The following is a 17,941-nucleotide window of genomic DNA, read 5'->3' as shown; positions in this document are numbered from 1 at the left end:
CTGAAGGAGATGGGCGCACAGGTGGTTTTCTCTTCTATCCTGCCAGTGAGCGGACAAGGCAGACGGCATGAAACGTGCATCGTGGAGACCAACTGGCGGCTGCAGGAATGGTGCTTCGAGGAGGGCTTTGGCTTCCTCAGCCACGACCGGCACATCACGACGAGAGACATGCTGGGATGGGACAGGCTCCACCTTTCCCCTAAAGGTAAGCGTGTTCTTTTCTAGGTTGGCGGACCTCCTCCGGCGGGCTTTAAACTAGGCTCGTCAGGGGAAGGGGAAGATGAGGGCGGAAGAAACATCAGACTGCCAGACCAAACAGCACCCACAACTACAGCCCGGCCCAGACCGACGAGCGAAGCAAACAAACAGGTAACAGAGAGGGGCCAGCGTAACGCTGGGACTAGGGGGTCAGTACACACACCCACAGGAGGCCTCAAATACCTCTACACAAATGCTCGTATTATGGGCAACAAGCCCGGACATAGTGGGGATCACGGAAACGTGGTGGGACGCAACGCATGACTGGGCGGTGAATGTCAAGGGCTATAGGATGTACAGGAGGGACAGGATAGGAAGGAGAGGTGGGGGCGTGACGCTCTATATTAAGGAGGAATACACATCCGCGTTAATTAGCAAGGAGCCAGGGGAGGGGCACTCTGAGGTGCTTTGGGTTAGGGTACAAGGCAGTCGAGGGGAAAGGGACTTAACGGCGGGGGTCTACTACAGACCTCCCATCCAGGGGGAAGAGCTTGACCAGGAATTCCTGGGTCAGCTCACAGAGGTAGTGAAGGCTAAGGACGTGGTAGCCATGGGGGACCTGAACTTCCCGGACATCTGCTGGGAAGAGCAGTCAGCCAGGTCTGACCGCTCACACAGGGTCTTGGCCAGAGTGCAGGACCTCCATCTAACCCGGGGGGGGCACAGCCCCACCGGGGAGATGCCTTGTTGGACCTGGTGCTGGCCACGGGCGACAACCTGGTGCAGGGGCTGCGGGTGCTCGACCACCTGGGCGACAGCGATCATCGCCTGCTGGGATTCACCATCCAGCGCAAGGTGGCAAAGGCATGCAGTAAGGCAGCGGCCCTAGATTTTAGGAGGGCAGACTTCAACGAGCTAAGGAGAATAGTTGGAGAAGCGCTGAGGTCCCGGAGGGGAGGGGAGCCGGGTGTCCAAGGAGAGTGGTCGCTCCAGTTCTGGGTGCCACACTTCAAGAGGGATGTTGACAGCATGGAGAGGGTCCAGAGGAGGCCACTCGTATGATCAGGGGACAGCAGGGCAGGGCCTACGAGGAGAGGCAACGGGACCTGAACCTGTTCAGCCTCCAAAAGAGAAGCCTGAGGGGGATCTTGTGGCCTGTTATAAACTAGTCGGGGGGGACTGGCAGGCACTGGGGGAGTCCCTGTTCCCCCGAGCACCGCCAGGAGTGACCAGGAATAACGGTCACAAGCTGGCAGAGGGGAGATTTAGGCTAGATATCAGGAAGTGCTACTTCACGGTCAGGGCGGCTAGGGTCTGGAACCAACTTCCAAGAGAAGTGGTGCTGGCTCCTACCCTGGAGCTCTTTAAGAGGAGGCTGGATGAACACCTTGCTGGGGTCGTTTGACCCCAGTACTCTTTCCTGCCATGGCAGGGGGTTGGACTAGATGATCTGCTCAGGTCCCTTCTGACCCTAGAAACGATGAAACTATGAAACCTAGAGCAGGGTAACAGGGAAGGATCCCTGGTGCATTTCTTGCTAGCATTAATGGCCCCAGAATTGGCAGCACATCCCACACGGCCCTTTTGGGCAGGGCTAACTGGTGTTTTTTCAGTGATCTATCATGCAAAAAAGCCTTTCACTAACGTTTTTTCAGCCTGCACCAGTACATGACATCAGACGGAGGCGGAGCATTTTGGGCAAAACCAGCCTCTCTCAGCCAAAGTTTACTAGAGTGAAAAATAGGGTTTACAATGCAAACTGGTAGCAGTCTTAATAACTGTGAAGGGATTACCGTCTCTCCGAGTCCTAAGGGGATTTCCATTTCTTCTTTCCACAAAGGCAGCTTTTGGCACCTCGTCCCATTGCACCATGCTCGTTAGATTTCTTTCTTTAATTCTTGATTGATTTTATGCCATAAACAATATTACAGAAAGCTGATAGGAGTCTAACAAGCTACTCTCCCTCCTCCACGTATTATACCCACCTCCCTGACGGAGGGGTCGTGATGTCCTTTGTTTCCAGGTTCCCAACCTCTGCATCTAGACGGGCTCGCAGGCCCCCGTGACAGCCAGACTCTGCAGCACAGGTTGCCAAACCGTGGCCCGCGAGCTCCAGTCCAGCTGTCCGCAGAAAGGTGACCTAAGGCTAAAGCTGGCAAACATTACACCCAACTGCCCAGAACTTTGCTCAAAAAAGCAGGTACATCCATTGCATTCGGAAGGTAAGACTACTGATATTAAAATACGAGTTGTGTGCTTTGATTTGTAAAACAAAAAAAGTTTATTAAGTGGTCCGCGAAAAAAAGTTTGAGAACGATTGCTGTAGCACCTTCCTCTCAAGGGACCATGGTCACCTCACTTTTGACTTGGAAAGCCTCTAGGGCTTGGCTAAAAACCACTGGCCCCTGCCCCATGTCAGCTGGCGTCAATCCGCACCGCCCCGGACTCTGCCAGAGCCAAGCTCAGCTTCCATCAGCCGAGCCTTGGACCCTCCCGGCATCCGGGAACAGCTGTGGTCTTCCACAGTACTAACTAACAGCCTACTCCTGTAATACATGGGAGGGGACTGGCTGCAAGATGCCCTTGGTGCAGCTGGAATAAATTAAGGGGTAAATCGAATATATTAATCGAATATATTCACATTTACTGAGAAACACCAAATACAAGGCACTGATGTATCTGACTGCAGCTCTCTGGAAAAGGGACAAACAAAAATATATATCTACGTAAAGAAAAAAATAGCTTACCCATCCCAAAAACTTCATGCTCAGAGATTAGCATGGTTCAGATGGTTGCTTACTCTCAGCACAATAAGACACTTTAATTACCTGTTCCTGAAAGTAAAAGGTTGCTTTTCTGTAAAATTTAGAAGGGGTTGCAAATAGTATTGAATGCCTCCATCTTCACTTCTGCATCTCAAATTGATTAACCATATTAGCTATAACTGCAAGACCCATCAGGAAACACTGAAGTCAGAGATGGGAAATTGCTATTTATAACAGACATGGAAGCAGCCCAGGGAAGAGCAGGAAGAGTGATCAGAGCAGGGAAAGGCTCCCCTGCGAGCAGAGGCTGGAGAGACAAGAATGGTTTTGTGCAGAGGTGCATGCTAGGGCATGAATGATGTGGGTGCACGAGATAATGGATGGTCAAAAGCAGCGCTGCAAGGACCAGTGTCCGCTTCCCGCCCCTCAGGAGTGAGGGGCTGCAACAGAAAGAGAAGTGAATAATGTCACGACTTACAAAATGAAAGGTTTGGACTCCAAACAAGACCAGGCACTGCAGGAATAGTACGATGGTGGGAGCTCTGCGAGGTGAGAGAACTGCAGACCGCCCTGTGTCAGGGCAGAGCCAGACATGGGCGACAGGTGCAAGGAGAAACACACCCATTGGGTTGGTTCTTCCACAGGCAAGTGGGCTTGAGCCCCCTCCTCTGAAGCACGTAGGACTGGCCACCCAGAGCCAGGATGCACAGGGAGATCTGGGCCTACTCCAGTCCTGTACGGCTACTGTGCTTTTCCTATCAAGGCATGTCTGCTACCACGTTGGCATCCCCCTCCCCTGCCTGAGGACCTGGACAGGATTGTTCCCTCTCCTATGCTCCCCAGGGCTCTGGCCAGGGTAGCTGTAGGTGTCTGGCAGGTTGCAGTGGTGTCCTCTTCCCTTGGGATATTATTGCTGATCTCGCTCTTGGGATGTTTTGTTTCTCACGCCAAACCCTCCATGCCGCTGTCATGGAAAATTCATAAGTCTCTTTTCATTGCTTTTGCATGATGTGCTTTTCAGGTGTCTAATGACTGCAGAAAGAGAGAGAATTTTACACAAGCCTTCTTCCATCTGCTGTGGAGCTTGGCTGTCTCTGCTTCTCTCCCGAAGACCTGGGGAAGGGCACACTGATACCCACAAGCTTGTTTAAGTCTACCCCAGCTCTGCAGTTGGTCCAGTGAAGATACTGTCCCTTGCTTCTTGCCAAAAGCAGCCAGTTATCTAACCTTCAAGAAACTGTTGCTCAGTCCTGAACCTCTTTCCAGCTGTTTCCCATCTCATTTCATGTTTCCCATGCCCGAGCAATACAGCTGCAGAGCAGCACCCACCAGGCTCTAATACCACGTGCCATCAGCCCACGCCACGGATGCCTTTGCAAGCAGGCTTCAGGCAGGGATCGGTACTGCTTTGGTGGCACTAAAGACAACTTTCCTCAGCTGTGCACATAGGACCACTCTGCAGCACACCCAAAAGTACCTCGAACCCGGCCACTGACACTTCTCAGACACGCGTGAAAGGGAACCCCCTCCTCCTCCCCGCAGCCCTCACACAGGGCAGCACACTATTATAGTTTTTTCTCCAGAAAAAGTTCAAGCTAGAAGGAATCTCTGGATCGTTCAACCTGATGGATCAAACCCAGCTATCCTGCACAGGTCTGAAAAACCTCAGACTAAGGCATTTCAGTCCACAGGACAGGGCCTCAGACATGGCCCTTGCACTGAGAAGACCGGGGGCCATGGTGAAAGGCCGGGGGATGTCTATGAAGCACACAGACCAGACCGTCTTCAAAGCAACTGCTCTCATTACTGCCATGTCAAATAGCTATATATAAAAAAAGAGCTCTTGCAGGAAGAGCTGAATGATGGGGAACCTGCAACCAAAGTGATGCTGATGGGCTGGGGAAATGCTCTGAAGAACGAAGCGGGGCGCTGTCCTCGCCTGAAGGATGCGGGACCTGCTCACCGAAGCGGAGTGAACCCCGGGCATCAAGGTGACCCCTCGCTAAACCAGGCCAAGCTGGTAGCGTCTGTGACTAAACACATCTACTCCTACGCTGGGCGGTCCAGACGACCCAACGATTCCACCTTCAGGTCACTTGGAAACTCGGTCTCTTCGTCCTGGACAATGGCCTGGATACGGTCACTGGTCACCTCCTGGCTGAGCCACCGCAAGTCCCTGCACGCGAGGCACAAGTGCGAAGGTATAGACGGGCCGCAAGAACAGTTAGGCTGGAAATTGGGGTGCTCCAAACCACTCTAGCAAGGTTTCATAGACATTAGGGCTGGAAGGGACCTTGCACAATCATCGGGTCCAGCCTCCCGAGGGGAGCAGCAGGGGCAGAATGCCTAGCCAGTTTTTAGATGGAGCTTGGACAGGTTATGAAAGGGACTGCAAGACATGGGACTCTTTAGCTTGGAAAAGCGTAGGCTCAGGGGTGATCTGATGGCCACCTATAAATTTATCGGGGTGACCACCAGGATCTGGGGGAACGTCTGTTCACCAGAGCGCCCCAAGGGATGACGAGGTCGAACGGTCACAAACTCCTGCAAGACCGTTTCAGGCTGGACATAAGGAAGAATTTCTTTCCTGTCCGAGCCCCCAAGGTCTGGAGCAGTCTGCCAGTGGAGGTGGTTCAAGCACCTACATTGAACACCTTCAAGAGTAAATTGGATGCTTATCTTGCTGGGATCCTGTGACCCCAGCTGACTTCCTGCCCTTTGGGCAGGGGGCTGGACTCGATGATCTCCCGAGGTCCCTTCCAGCCCTGATGTCTACGAAATCTATGAAATCTACATCATCAACAGGCTCAGCTGGCCCCTTACATCCCCCTGGAGCTGAATGTGGAGTCGATGCACAGGTCCCAGCCCCTGCAGAACGGGCCAGCCTGCCTCCTCCACGCAGCTCACAGAGACCTCGATCTCTGTGCCATGCCTGAGCTGCTCCTTTGCTCCGTTTCCCAGACAGCTTCACCTGCCGGGCTAGCAGCTAATCCCCAGACTGTGAATGGATCAAGCCTCAGCTGCCTTAGGGACTGCACAGAACAGGGGCATGAGGCTCCCAGTTCAGGACCAAGTTTGCAAAGTGGGTACAACACGTTGTCTGGTACAGCATCTGGCTGCTGAAGGGAGAGGAGAAGGTCCTCAGGGCTGACTGTCACTAGGAAACACTACAGCGCCCTCCCCTTGGACAAGCCCCTTTGCACCAGCACAACGGGCCCCACCGCCTCCAGTCTCACACACCACCACTAAATCACCAGAGCTCGTGCACCCGCAGCAGGGAGAGGAGCCAGGATGGCAGGACAGCCACCGGCATTTTGACATCGGACGTGAGCAGTACTCTGGAGATAAGAAATGGTTGGAGCCGCTGATACACACCAGCTGACAAGACAGTGTCTGGTAGACTGGAAAGTACCAAGCAGAGCCCGCTGCAAACACATGAAGTTTCTAAATTTCTCCAGGGCCGTGTTCCTGACACCCGTTTCCATTTCCCCCCAAACTTTTCTGGCTCTGCAGAATTGCAGGATCTGGTGGACGCTGGTTTCCCGCTGACCTGGGGCTCCTTTCTCACGACTGGCCGGGAGCAGGGCAAGGGCAGTGTCTCCTCTGCTGGGAGTCCCCGTCCTTCAGGTAATGCATGGGAGACGCCTGTGCTGGAAGGCACGTGCCCACCCCGGCCTCTCCGCCCCTGCCCCAACAGGCCGGAGGCTGTGCAGGTGCCTGCCTGCAGCCACGACAGGCCCAGCAAGGACCTGGTAAAAGGAAAAGCTGAACCCCCGAAGTGCTGGGTGGGTCAGCAAGATCCCCTGGTCTGCTGGAAGAGACCAGATGCGTCTTCCTCGTGGTAGACAGCTGTGCATACCTCGCCCCCCAAACACTGAACAGAAGTGACCTGGGGCCCAGGTACAGCTGCCAACCCACCCGTCTCTGCCTTGATACCTCTCCCCTGCAGCCCCCGTTCGGCAGCCCCGCGAGGCACAGCTCTTGCTCTTCAGTGTTTCTCCCCAAGGCAGTTCTTGGTTCAGCTCCAACGCCCAGAGACACGTACCCTGGGCCCCCCACGCCCTGGGCAGCTGGCATGGGGGCTCAGCAGCAACCTGGGGAATGCCCCTTCCCATCCGTCCCTGGACAGCCCCTTCCCTTAGCCCCCTGCGAGCATCCTCCCTGCCTGAGAGCGCTGCTCCGTGCGTGTCCACCTCCCTTCGGGTCTCCCTGGCCCCTCAGCCACCAACCCCACTGCTGTGTTGCACCTTGCCGAAGGCACGGGGGTCTCCAGAAACCCAAACCCACCTCCCAGGAGCATCAGCTGGGGCTCATCACATCTCTGCCCCAAACTCCTGCAAACCAGGCTGGAGGGGCCATACCGACTGCCAGGAAATCCCAGCCCTGGCCACTGCGGAGAGCCACAGATTTGTTGCACCACAGAGATGAACGTCAGCCAAGGCAGCTCCGATAATGACCCAGCGGCCCCCAGGGCTGGCACGGCACTGTCACGCAGGGCTATGTGCCCGTGCCCATGCCCTGCAGGCCGGGACAGGCCCAGGCCCCACCTGCCTCTGCGCTTGGAGGGACCTGCACTCGCCTCCTCACTGCTGCAACGCAGTCCCCGCCAGCCTCTCGTGGGGACCGCGGCGTGACGCACGAGACATCCAGAGCCACGCCAGGGGACAAAGCAATGCCAGAAACGCTACCCCAGAGCAGCAGCACTGGGAATCACCCCCTGATCGGAGGGAGCGAGGGGCCTCCTGTGACAACGGCCATAACAAAGAGTGTCACAGCGCCCACGGATCGGGGAAAAGCTCCAAGGAAGAGGGACTGGGACAGGGCTACTGAGCCAGGAGTCCTGCCCGCTGGACCACAGCTCCTCGGGCTCTTGGAAAGGAGCCCGCCCAAATCCTTCCAGGCAAGGAAACCCACGGAGGAGACAGTAGCTGGACTGCAGCAACACGGCCAGCATCCAGGGACCGGCCACCTCTCAGCCCAGGGCAGAAGCAAGACGTGGGCGGCAGAGGCAGGTGCATTTAGCTGGATGGCTCCCATCTGCCAACACTTCTGGCAGGGCTGAGGGTCGGTCTCCAGAGCTGCTGGGAATACTCCTCCCAACAACACAGCGCTCACCGTGCGAAAGAACCGGGGCATGGAGGGGAGAGCAATCCTCGTACCACACCCCAACCCGCCACTGGCCCAGCGACGGGTGAGGGCCTGCACCTGGGAACAACTCCAGCAGAGCAGATTCCCGGTCCTCCTAACCCAGCATCTTGTTTCCAACAGCAACCAGGACAAGATGCTTCGGAGGCAGATGTAAAAAATGCTCGCGGCGGACAAGTGTGGAGCCAGGGAGGAGGTTTCCTTTGCCCCTGTCAGCTACGAGTCGGCCTGCGCCCGGGAGCAGGAGGGGTGAACACTTCTTTAAAGCCCTGTCTAATGTGACAGGGGATTTTCCCATTATCCGTATAAATCACTAATCCTTTCTCGAAGGCGGCTAAGCTCCTGGCCTCGCTGGCACCCTGCAGCAGCGAGCTCCAGACACGAGTTTCGTGCCGCGTGGAACGAGCCTCCTCGCCAGTGTCCGACTCGGGATCTGGCTCCGAACGGGAGCAACCGACATGCCTTCCCCATCCCAGGCACCGCTACAAACCCTGCACCGTGCAGTGCCACACGCAGAGCACCGCACAGGAACCTGCCGAGGCACCGGGTGCCCCACAGCCAGGGGAGAGCAAAGTGTGCAGGGTCAAAACGAGAGCAAGGAGCCTCTCCCACCCCCTGGGATGCCGGGCCACTGATGCCACGCGCCAGCACCTCTGGCGAGCACACCGCGCAGAGCCGAGAGACGCCGGAGTCACCCGGTTTCTCCCCTGAAACAACAAGACCCTCGAAGCTCGACCGGGAGCTGGCAGCCTTGAGCCAGGTTTTCGAGCAGCGCTCTGGCTCCAGCCACGCAGCCCACGTCACCGCTGTCCACGGATATTCCCGTCCCGGGCACCTTGGCGGGGCTGGACGCAGGCAGAGGCCAAGGGAAGACGGAAAGGACAGGCCGGGGCAGCCCAGGCCGCCGGGGGAGGCGTGGGGAGGGGGTGAAAACTTGCCCTGGCTTCCACGGCGCAGCCCAGCCCAGCCCAGCCCTGCCGCCTGCGCCCGGAGGGGGCGCCAGCACGGCACGACCCAGCTGCCCATGCCTGTGGAGGGAACCTGGCATGGCGTGGTCCTGCTGCCTAAGCCCAGCCCTCCCGCCTGTGCCCGGGGGATGCCCCGGCACGGTCCAGCCCACCCACCTGTGCCCGCAAGATGCCCCACCATTGCGCAGCCTGGTGCCCGTAGGATGCGGCACCGTAGCGCCCGGTGCCCGCCCGCCCGCCCGGCCGCGCCGCACTCACCCTTGACGGCTTCGCCCCGGTTGAGCTGGATCTCGCCGTCGCCCTGCGGCGCGTAGCTCTGCACCACGATGAAGCGGCGGCCGGGCACGGCGCTGTACAGCTTGCGCTTGGGCCCGGGCAGCGGCGCGTGCGGGGCGTGCGGGGCGGGCGCGGGGCCCGGGCCCGGGGGCGCGGCGCCGGGGCTGTAAACGAAGACATAGGTTACGGTGCTGATGCCCGGCAGGTCGCCGCTCCGCCCGCCCGCCATGGCCCGGCTCAGCGCCGGCCCGGCCGCCGCCGGATCGGGGCCCGGGGGCCGCCGCCGGGCGCGGACGGCCCCATGCGCGGCTGCCGCTGCCTGCCCGCGCCCGGCCGCCGCCGCATGGCTCAGCGCCGGGGCCGGGGCCGCGGCCGGGGCGCGGGGCCGGGGCGGGACCGGGGCCGGGACCGGGATCGGGGCCCCGCGGCGCTCGGCTCCCCCCGGCGCGGCGCCATGGCCCGGCGGCCGCCGCCGGCTCCTCCCTCTGCGGGCGCGGGGGCGGGAGGCAGCGCCCGCCCCGCCCGGGATCCGGATCCGGATCGGGGCCGCACGGGGAGGGCGGGGGGAAGGAGCCGCCCGGGCCCGGCCCCTCCGACTTCGCAAGTCAAGAAACAGCTACTGCGTTTAGGGGGAAAGAGGTGCGACACCGGGTCCCCCGAGCAGCACTTTCACTGCCTCGGGGGTGCGTTGGGAACAGGTGAGAGACGTGCCACGGAGCGGGGGTGTCACCGTGGGGCTGTCGCAAACCTCTGCTCAAAGCGCTGGAAGCAGACGCTTGCCTTCAGCTGGTTTCCACGCTCCCCACAAGTCCCTTCGTGCGATGGGACACGCAGGCTCGGCGCGGGGTGCCAGCGCCCCTACGCTAGCTCGCCTGCGGGGCACGGTGCCCCTGGATGGGCTCGCTCGCCGCACAGCCGACGAGGGGATGTGCACCTGCGAGCTGCAGGGCCTCCTCTCCCGTGGCTGCCAGTCCTCAGTAACACACTCCCCCTCGTCCCTGCCGCACAAGTGCTGAAGTAAACTAGCCAGACTCGGGGATAATCCTGCGCTGCCTGTGCACGGTGGCATTTCCCACCTACCAATAGCTCAGCTGCCCTCAGGACGTCCTGTACAGCCCACCCTTACAAACCCTCTGGGTGTTGCTTTACTCGATGGCACCGAGAATGGGCCGCACACGGCTCTGTCATCTCTGACCCTACAGTCGGTCAACCAGGACCTAAGTGGCCACCCCATTATTGGGCACGTCACCGTTTTCTAAGCCGACAGGGTCCCTGCGCCTCGAACCCAGACCCAGGGGGCCTCTGCGATGGCAACTAATGCCCCTGGGGACAAGTTCAAGCCATGTCCCACACCGTTGACTTGTGTCCATTCACCAGGCTACCCGGTGCCCTTCACGCTGGCAACGGCTTCGCTGTAAGACAGCTGACACAATACGCCGAAGCCGCGTATGCTAAATAAATCCAATCGGGAAGAGGCATGTTACAAAGTCAAGTGCCTCCAAAGTCTGGGTCTGTTGCATCGCAGCCACCTTCTTGAACCAGAATTGTACTCTCATTTCAAAGGCTTTTATTTTCTTGGCAAGCCTTGTTTTCCACGAAACTACATTGATTAGCATTAATCATGCTTCTGCACTAATTCTTAATTGAGAGAGTCCTGCATCAGCTGTAGGGTTACGTGTATTTATCCGCTAATCTCTAGGGGAAGCAAAACTTATTTCCAAGCTTCCTCTGACTGAGCAGGGCTTAGGACCCTGATCTCCCACTGGGCTACTGGGTAACAGGTATCTTTCTCCTCCTTGCTTTCCTCTGATCCACCATCACTCGGCGATGAACAGATGCCATATAAAAAGCTTTCCTTTATGCTGGAGTCAGTGCTGCTGCTGCTGCTTGTTGGAGACACCTATTCAGGCAGCCGTCCCTTTCTGAGGGCTCAGCGGGAGGCCAGGACAGACGTGCTGCATACCTCCCCGAGCGGAGTGAGATCTCCCTCCCGAGGTGAGACACCGAGCTCTTGGGCTCATGACAGCAAAGGCATGGATGTCTCAGAGGAGGACTGGACCTGGGCCCATGCCTTCAACACTGGTGACCTCAAATTTCTGGAGCGTTCGATCTTGGTGATGAAACAAGCTGCAAGTGAGATAGGCAAGGCAAAAAAATAATGTAGCTCCAGTGCCCAGCTCAGGAGCCCGGTGCCAACAGACAGCCCCAGCGAGAGCCTAATAGCAACAGCCGTTGAGCCGTGTTTGTCAGGCATCGCCTCGGGCCGGAGGCATCGCCACAGATGTTTGCTCCAGTGAAGGCACCTGTCAGGGTGAAGCTCTCGTGCCTATTTGGAGCAAAACAAAAAGGGACTTTGTGTTCGTGGTTGTGGTATCTATTTGTGGATGTGCCCATCTGCGGAAAGAGACACACAGTCTCTTTTTAAGTTCTATTTATAATTTTAAATGTTTTCACAACTGCAAGGGCTAGAAACGTGACCTGGAACGGAGCGAGCAAGTGTGCTTTTCCTGGATCTGCAGCCCTGGGGGTGCCGGGGGGGGAGAAGAGCTACCCTACGTTTTCACAGGTCAATGCCCAGTCATGCCGGGGCTGCTGCCTCCTAGCCAAAACGCACTCAAGAAAAATGAAAGGGACAGTCTTGGAGATATTTCCTGGCCCATGAAAGATGTGTCAGGAGGCAAAAACTATGGTGTGTGGTTTGGTGTAATACTGGCCCACCTTCGCCAGGGGAAAGACTTATGGTTTGCCTGGGCACCACATCAGTGGACTGTCATGTCTAGGGGCAGGCTGGCTAGACCAGTTAGACCAAGATTAGGGGGAAGGGAAGGGGATGAACTAATAAGATTGACATTCATTCTGCACAAAATCAAGGAGTCGAAACCAACAGTTAACCACAGCACCAAAAAGGACGCAAAAAAGAGCAGAGATACTTTAGCTTCTTGTGCAGTAATGCTACAGTCCCAGCAAATAAACGAGGGGAGTTCACAGCGCTTGTGCGGGAACGCTTCATCCATCTCAGCTGATGTTGCTGGAGCCCGGAGACAAGACAGGCCGGACCGAATGTAGAAGTCAATGGACGTGACCACGTGTAAGAGGGAAGATGAAGGAGTGACACCCTGCATTCAAATGGTATTTTGCAGGCATGGACAACTCAGAAGCAGAATGATCCTGAATGCTTCTGGATCAATGTTCCCTTGCTAAGAACAAAAAAGGGGGAATCAGCTGGAGACTATCAGTCAATGGCAGGAGAGAACAGGATGCCTGGGTCCCCAAGCACCAGTCAGTTGCAGGAACGCAGTGTAGCAAGAGCTCATCTCAGGGGTGGTCATCACACCCCCGGTAGCCACTCAGTCCTTGCCACACCTGCTTCCTTCTTGCCCTCTCCCTCTTCCTTTCCTGCCGCACCTTGATGTGATCGACTTCTGAGGACAGGGAGGCTGCCCAGGGCTTCCCAAGCCGGGTCTCCCTGTCCTGACCACAGATGCCCATGGTCATTGCCTTCAGGGCTAATTATGTGGGCTCCATCCTCCCCAGTCCCCACTCCTGGTTCCACGATCCTGGCCCCCATCCTTGCCCCTCCTGGGCTACGGGCTCCTTGGGCCCCTCAATCTCTGGCAGTAGTCCCTGACCTTCAGTCTCCCTGACCCTAGCTCCTAGGCCAGTTGAAACCTTTGGGCTCCCTTGGCCCTGCTGATGCTCACCCCACTGGGTGCTCCAGACCCCTGGGCTCTCCAGCCCTGTTGACACTCCTCTGTGGGCCCTGGCCCCCTTGGCCCCACACTCTACTCCTCTATGGGCTCAGGCTCTGCCCCTCTGGGCCCCAGGCCCTCTCAGCCACTCCTGTTCCCAGACCCCAGCTCAAGTGTTGTGCTACAAGCCCCGCTGCCAGGAGCTCCTCTCCCTCTGGCTCTGGAGGCCAGACTGCCTGACCAGCTCAGGCCCTGGGTTTATATGCCTCAAGCTCCGCCCCTTCTGGTCAGGTGACTCTCTAAATGGCCCCCTACCACTCTTGCAGGATGCTTCTCCCTCAGCCCCTCTCCTCTTAAAGTGACAGGTGCACTAAGTGCTTTGTCGCATGCAGCAATACAAAATTCTCTGTTTGACCCACAGGCTGAAGGCTTCATGCTGCCAGTACTAAAATACAGTCTCAAGTTAGGCTCAGCTGCTGAAGCTCTTGAACTTCAACACCTGACCGTGATCCCCACCCAGCTTGGTTGCCCTTCAAGGGCCTATCTGCAGGTATGGCCACCTACATCCCAGCTGAACCCTCACAGACAGCAAACAGGAGAAGATAGCAGCCAGCTCACCTGGGAGTTTGCCTGAGGAGGGACCCAAGAGAGCATGGAAGCATCTCTTTCCACTCCCCAACAGGCTTCAAAAGAGGCAAGGAAACAGAGATGGGGTGATCCATGGCTTGTCTTCCTCCCCAAAGGCAGAGAGGACTTCCCCTACCCCAACTGCAAGCTGGTAACCACACTGGGGGACAAGATTCAAGAGCTGGAGTGCAAATGGTGCCTACTGGAAAGAACTGCAGTATCAGGGGATTGGAAAGGACTTCAAGAGTTATTTTACCCAAGCCCCAAAAGAAGATTTTCTGGGCAGGAGCCTTCAGAGGAGGGTGCAGGAAAGGCTGAGGAACAAGGCAAGTGAGTGGCATTGTGGGACCACCAGCAGCAGAACTGCTAGGAGACACAGACAGAAGCAAACAATTGCTTTCAGGTTCTCTGCATGGGAACTACTAACTGGGAAGGCCTCAGAGGAAACAGTGGATGACAGGGATCAGAGACACCCCACAGACAGAAAGGCAGGATGGCAGTTCTGTGATCACCACACTGAAGAGGAGGGGGAAGGAGTTGGTGCTGACTGGAAAGTCCCTGCTAAGGGGGCCGGAGGCACCCATCTATTGTCCTGATTTGCAATCCTGGGAGGTATGCTGCCTGTCTGATGCACAAAATCAGATCAGAGACTGTGCAGAACTTTATTCATCCCACAGACCACGACCCTTCACTGTGTTCACACATGCACTGGGGATGCACCAAGAATGACCCTGAACTGATCAGAAGAGACTAAGAGGTTCTGGCCATGAAGATAAAGGGGTTTGGGGTACAGGTGGTATATTCAGTATTCATCCATCCTCAGTTTCAAAAGATAAAGGCCCAGGAAGGGACCTGATTCATAACTTGGCACAATGTGGGAAAAACACAATAGAGTAACAAGAGACACAAAAGTAAAAACCAGAATGGCAGACAAATGTATAAATATAAGACATAAAAGGAAAAAGCAGGATGAATTGCAAATCACAATATGCAGAGAAAACTACGCTTTAATGGCATTACAGAAATTTGGTGGACTAACTGCCATGACTGAAGTATCAACATTGATAGGTATACTTTGTTTCAGAAAATAGGCTTTGTTAAAAAAAACACAGATGGTACTGCACTACACATCAAGAATATGCAGACTTGTTTCCAAGTCCAGGAGGAAGAAAGCAGCAAATCTGACTGAAAATCAAGGGGCGGGGGAATGAATGATAGAGATACGCAGGCAAGGTGTACACTGCAGACTGCCAAATTGGGATGAAGATGTGGATGAGGCGTTTTTCAAGCAGGCAAGAAGAATATCTGAAACCTATAAGATGGTACTAATATAGGCGGCGGAAGGGGGGCTACCGGGGATCAGGCCCCCCAATGCATGGCAGCAGGTATGGCTGCAGGGTAGCCCAGCTGCAGGATGCTGCAGTGGAGGGAGGAGTGCGCATGCTCAGATACGTGCACAGCCAGGATCATAGCCCCGTTGTATGGCTGCCTAGCACGGCAAGTAAGTTTCAGTTTATTTTCTTTGTGAAGAGGAAGGGGCTTGGGATGGGGGTGCAGATTGAGACCCCCACAGTGTGGGAGGGAGTGGGGCAGGGGTGAAAGATGCCCTGGCTGAGCTGGGTCGTGATGGGACAATTGGAGCCCAGCGGCATGTCCGGGGGCGGGGGGCACAGGTGCACACACCATGGGGAAGTGAAGGGTGGGGGGCACTTGCCCCCCCCATCTGCATGGGGCAAGTGTGGGCTACCGCTGTGGGCTGGGTTCTGCTCTGAATCTGCTTTGAGAGCGGCACAAGTCCGACTCCATGTGCGTCTCACCACTGGCAGCCCACAATCCTCAGTGCACAGAAGTTGTCCATACCTGTATGCAAAACAGGTGGCACAGGGACCGGGAAGCCACTTTGGCTCAATAGGGAAGTTGCAGATCTTCTGAAAAAGAAAAGGGAGGCTTACCAATGATGGAAACTAGGAATAGGCCCCAAGGAGAACTATGTAAGATTGGCCCACACCTGTAGGGCGTAGATTAGAAAAGGAAAGGTGGTGACCGAATTCAGGTTAGCAACTGAAATCAAAGACAATAAAAATTCCTTTTATAGGGACATAGGTAACAGGAGAAAAAAAGAATGGAAACGTGGGACCACTACTCAATGTATTTGGACATTTGATCACCAACACCAAAGAGAAAACTGAACTCCTGAACAAGGACTTTGCATCTCTGTTCCACCAGTCTAAGAGTGATAGCCTGCTGAATGCAAATATAACGCAGAACAGTCACAGTAGGGATGATCACCTACCAACAGTCAGTGTAGAGCTGGTGAAAGAACAGCTAGAGAGGCTGGATATCTATAAGTTAGCAGGACCAGATGAACTCCATCCAAGAGTGCTGAATGAACTAGCTGAAGTCACTGCAGGACCGCTGGCGAACAGCTTTGAAAATTCACGGCACTCAGGAGAGATCCCAGAAGACTGAAAGAGGGCCAATGTTGTGCCCATCTTCAAGAAGAGGAGGAGAGAGGGCCCAAAAAACTACAAGCCGATCAGCCTGACCTCAATCCCAGGAAAAATCCTCCATATGTGATAGGCTAATAGAAGGCAAAATAATGAGCAACAGCCAGCATGGTTTTGTCACGGGTAGGTCATATCTGGCTAACCTCCTCTCCTTCTATGACCAGGTTACTCGCCACCTGGATAAGGGAGATGAGGTTGATGTCATTTAGTTGGCCTTTAGGAAGGCCTTTGATTTGGTGTCTCATAAGGCTCCCAAGGTCAAACTAGGGGTCTATGGGCTCAACAATTCAACCGTCAGATGGGTGGGAAGCGGGCTGTGGGGTCGGAGCCAGAGAGTACTAATAGACCGATCTGTGTCGACCTGGCAGAAGGTAGGCAGTGGGGTCTCCCAGGGTTTGGTACTTGGTCCAGTGCTTTTCAACATCTTCATCAATGATCTGGATATGGGGTGAAAAGCACGCTGGCAAAGTTGACCGATGACACTCAGCTGTGGGGAAGCATGGCCACAGCTCAGGGTAGGGTGATGGTCCCAGCGGACCTAGACAGATTAGTGAGATGGGCAGACCAGAACCAGATGCAGTTCAACACTGAGAAATGTAAAGTGCTCCATTTGGGGAGGAAAAAACTGCAACGAACTTGAAGGCTGGGTGGTGCTACACTAGCTAGCACCACATCTGAAAGGAACCTGGGAGTCATAATTGACCATAAAATGAATATGAGCCACCAGTGTGATGCTACAGTTAGCAGAGCAAACAATAGTAAATTGGATGCTTATCTTGCTGGGATCCTATGACCCCAGCTGACTTCCTGCCCTTTGGGCAGGGGGCTGGACTCGATGATCTCCCGAGGTCCCTTCCAGCCCTAATGTCTATGAAATCTATGAAATATGCTGGCATGCATCAACCGATGCAGCTCAAGCAAAACTAAGGAAGTTATTCCCCTGCTCTACTCGGCATTGGTGAGGCCACAGGAGGAGCACTGCATCCAGTTTTGGGCACCGCACTTCAGGAAGGATGTGGAGAAGTTGAGAGAGTCCAGAGAAGAGACACTTGTATGATAACAGGCCTGACGAACAAGCCTTACAAGGAAAGGTTGACAGATACAGGACTGTTCGGCCTAGAAAAGGGAAGACTTTGGGGGACTTGGTAGCAGCTTACAAATATTTCAGGGGAGAGCATCAAGGGCTAGGCGAACAACTATTCTTTGAAGCACCCCAGGGGAAAACCAGGAGCAATGGTCAAGCTTGTAGAAGAAGTTTTCAAACTGGATATAAGGAAACACTTCTTCACGGTTCTTATGACCAGACTCTGGAATAGACTCCCAGTGCGGGTGGTGCAGGCACCTGCCTTGAGATCTTCAAAAGGAGACTGGACGCACGCCTTGCTGGCTTATTTGACCCCAGCAGTATTTCCTGCCCAGAGCAAGGGGGCTGGACCCGATGATCTCACAAGGTCCCTTCCAGCCCTAAACTTCTGTGAATCTGTGAATGCGCAGTAACTGGTGCTACTGCGCAGTAGCACCAGCACATGGTATTTTAGTGACACTAATGCGCAGTGGGCTCATTCTACTGTGCATTAGCACATTAGCACGAGTTTTGCTGCGACCCACTAACGCACGGTAGAATTCAGTTTACTATGCATTTAGCATCTTGGGTAAACACGCCCAGGAAGTGACAGTCCAGTCATTTATCTTAGCTGGAGTAGACTATCCTGTTTGGGGCCCTGCATATGGAGATACTGGAGAGGGTCCAGAGGTGAGCAGACGTG

At 55.6% G+C, this 17,941-nt stretch overlaps 1 protein-coding gene across 1 annotated transcript in view; it reads right to left on the bottom strand.

Annotated features, from left to right (window-relative positions):
* The window catches only part of SHANK3 (SH3 and multiple ankyrin repeat domains 3), a 589,500-nt gene that overhangs the window by 280,507 nt on the left and 291,052 nt on the right, over positions 1-17,941 (bottom strand). The window contains exon 13 of the mRNA XM_090041443.1: positions 9,335-9,516. Coding sequence (XP_089897569.1) covers positions 9,335-9,516 — 182 coding nt within the window. The remainder of the gene's footprint in view (positions 1-9,334; positions 9,517-17,941) is intronic.

The sequence above is a fragment of the Crocodylus siamensis genome, chromosome 4, assembly GCF_052110815.1.
Source record: "Crocodylus siamensis isolate JL-2025a chromosome 4, ASM5211081v1, whole genome shotgun sequence".
NCBI lineage: Eukaryota > Metazoa > Chordata > Crocodylia > Crocodylidae > Crocodylus > Crocodylus siamensis.
Note: the sequence above shows the minus strand (reverse complement) of the source record. Positions and strands in the feature narration are given on the sequence as shown.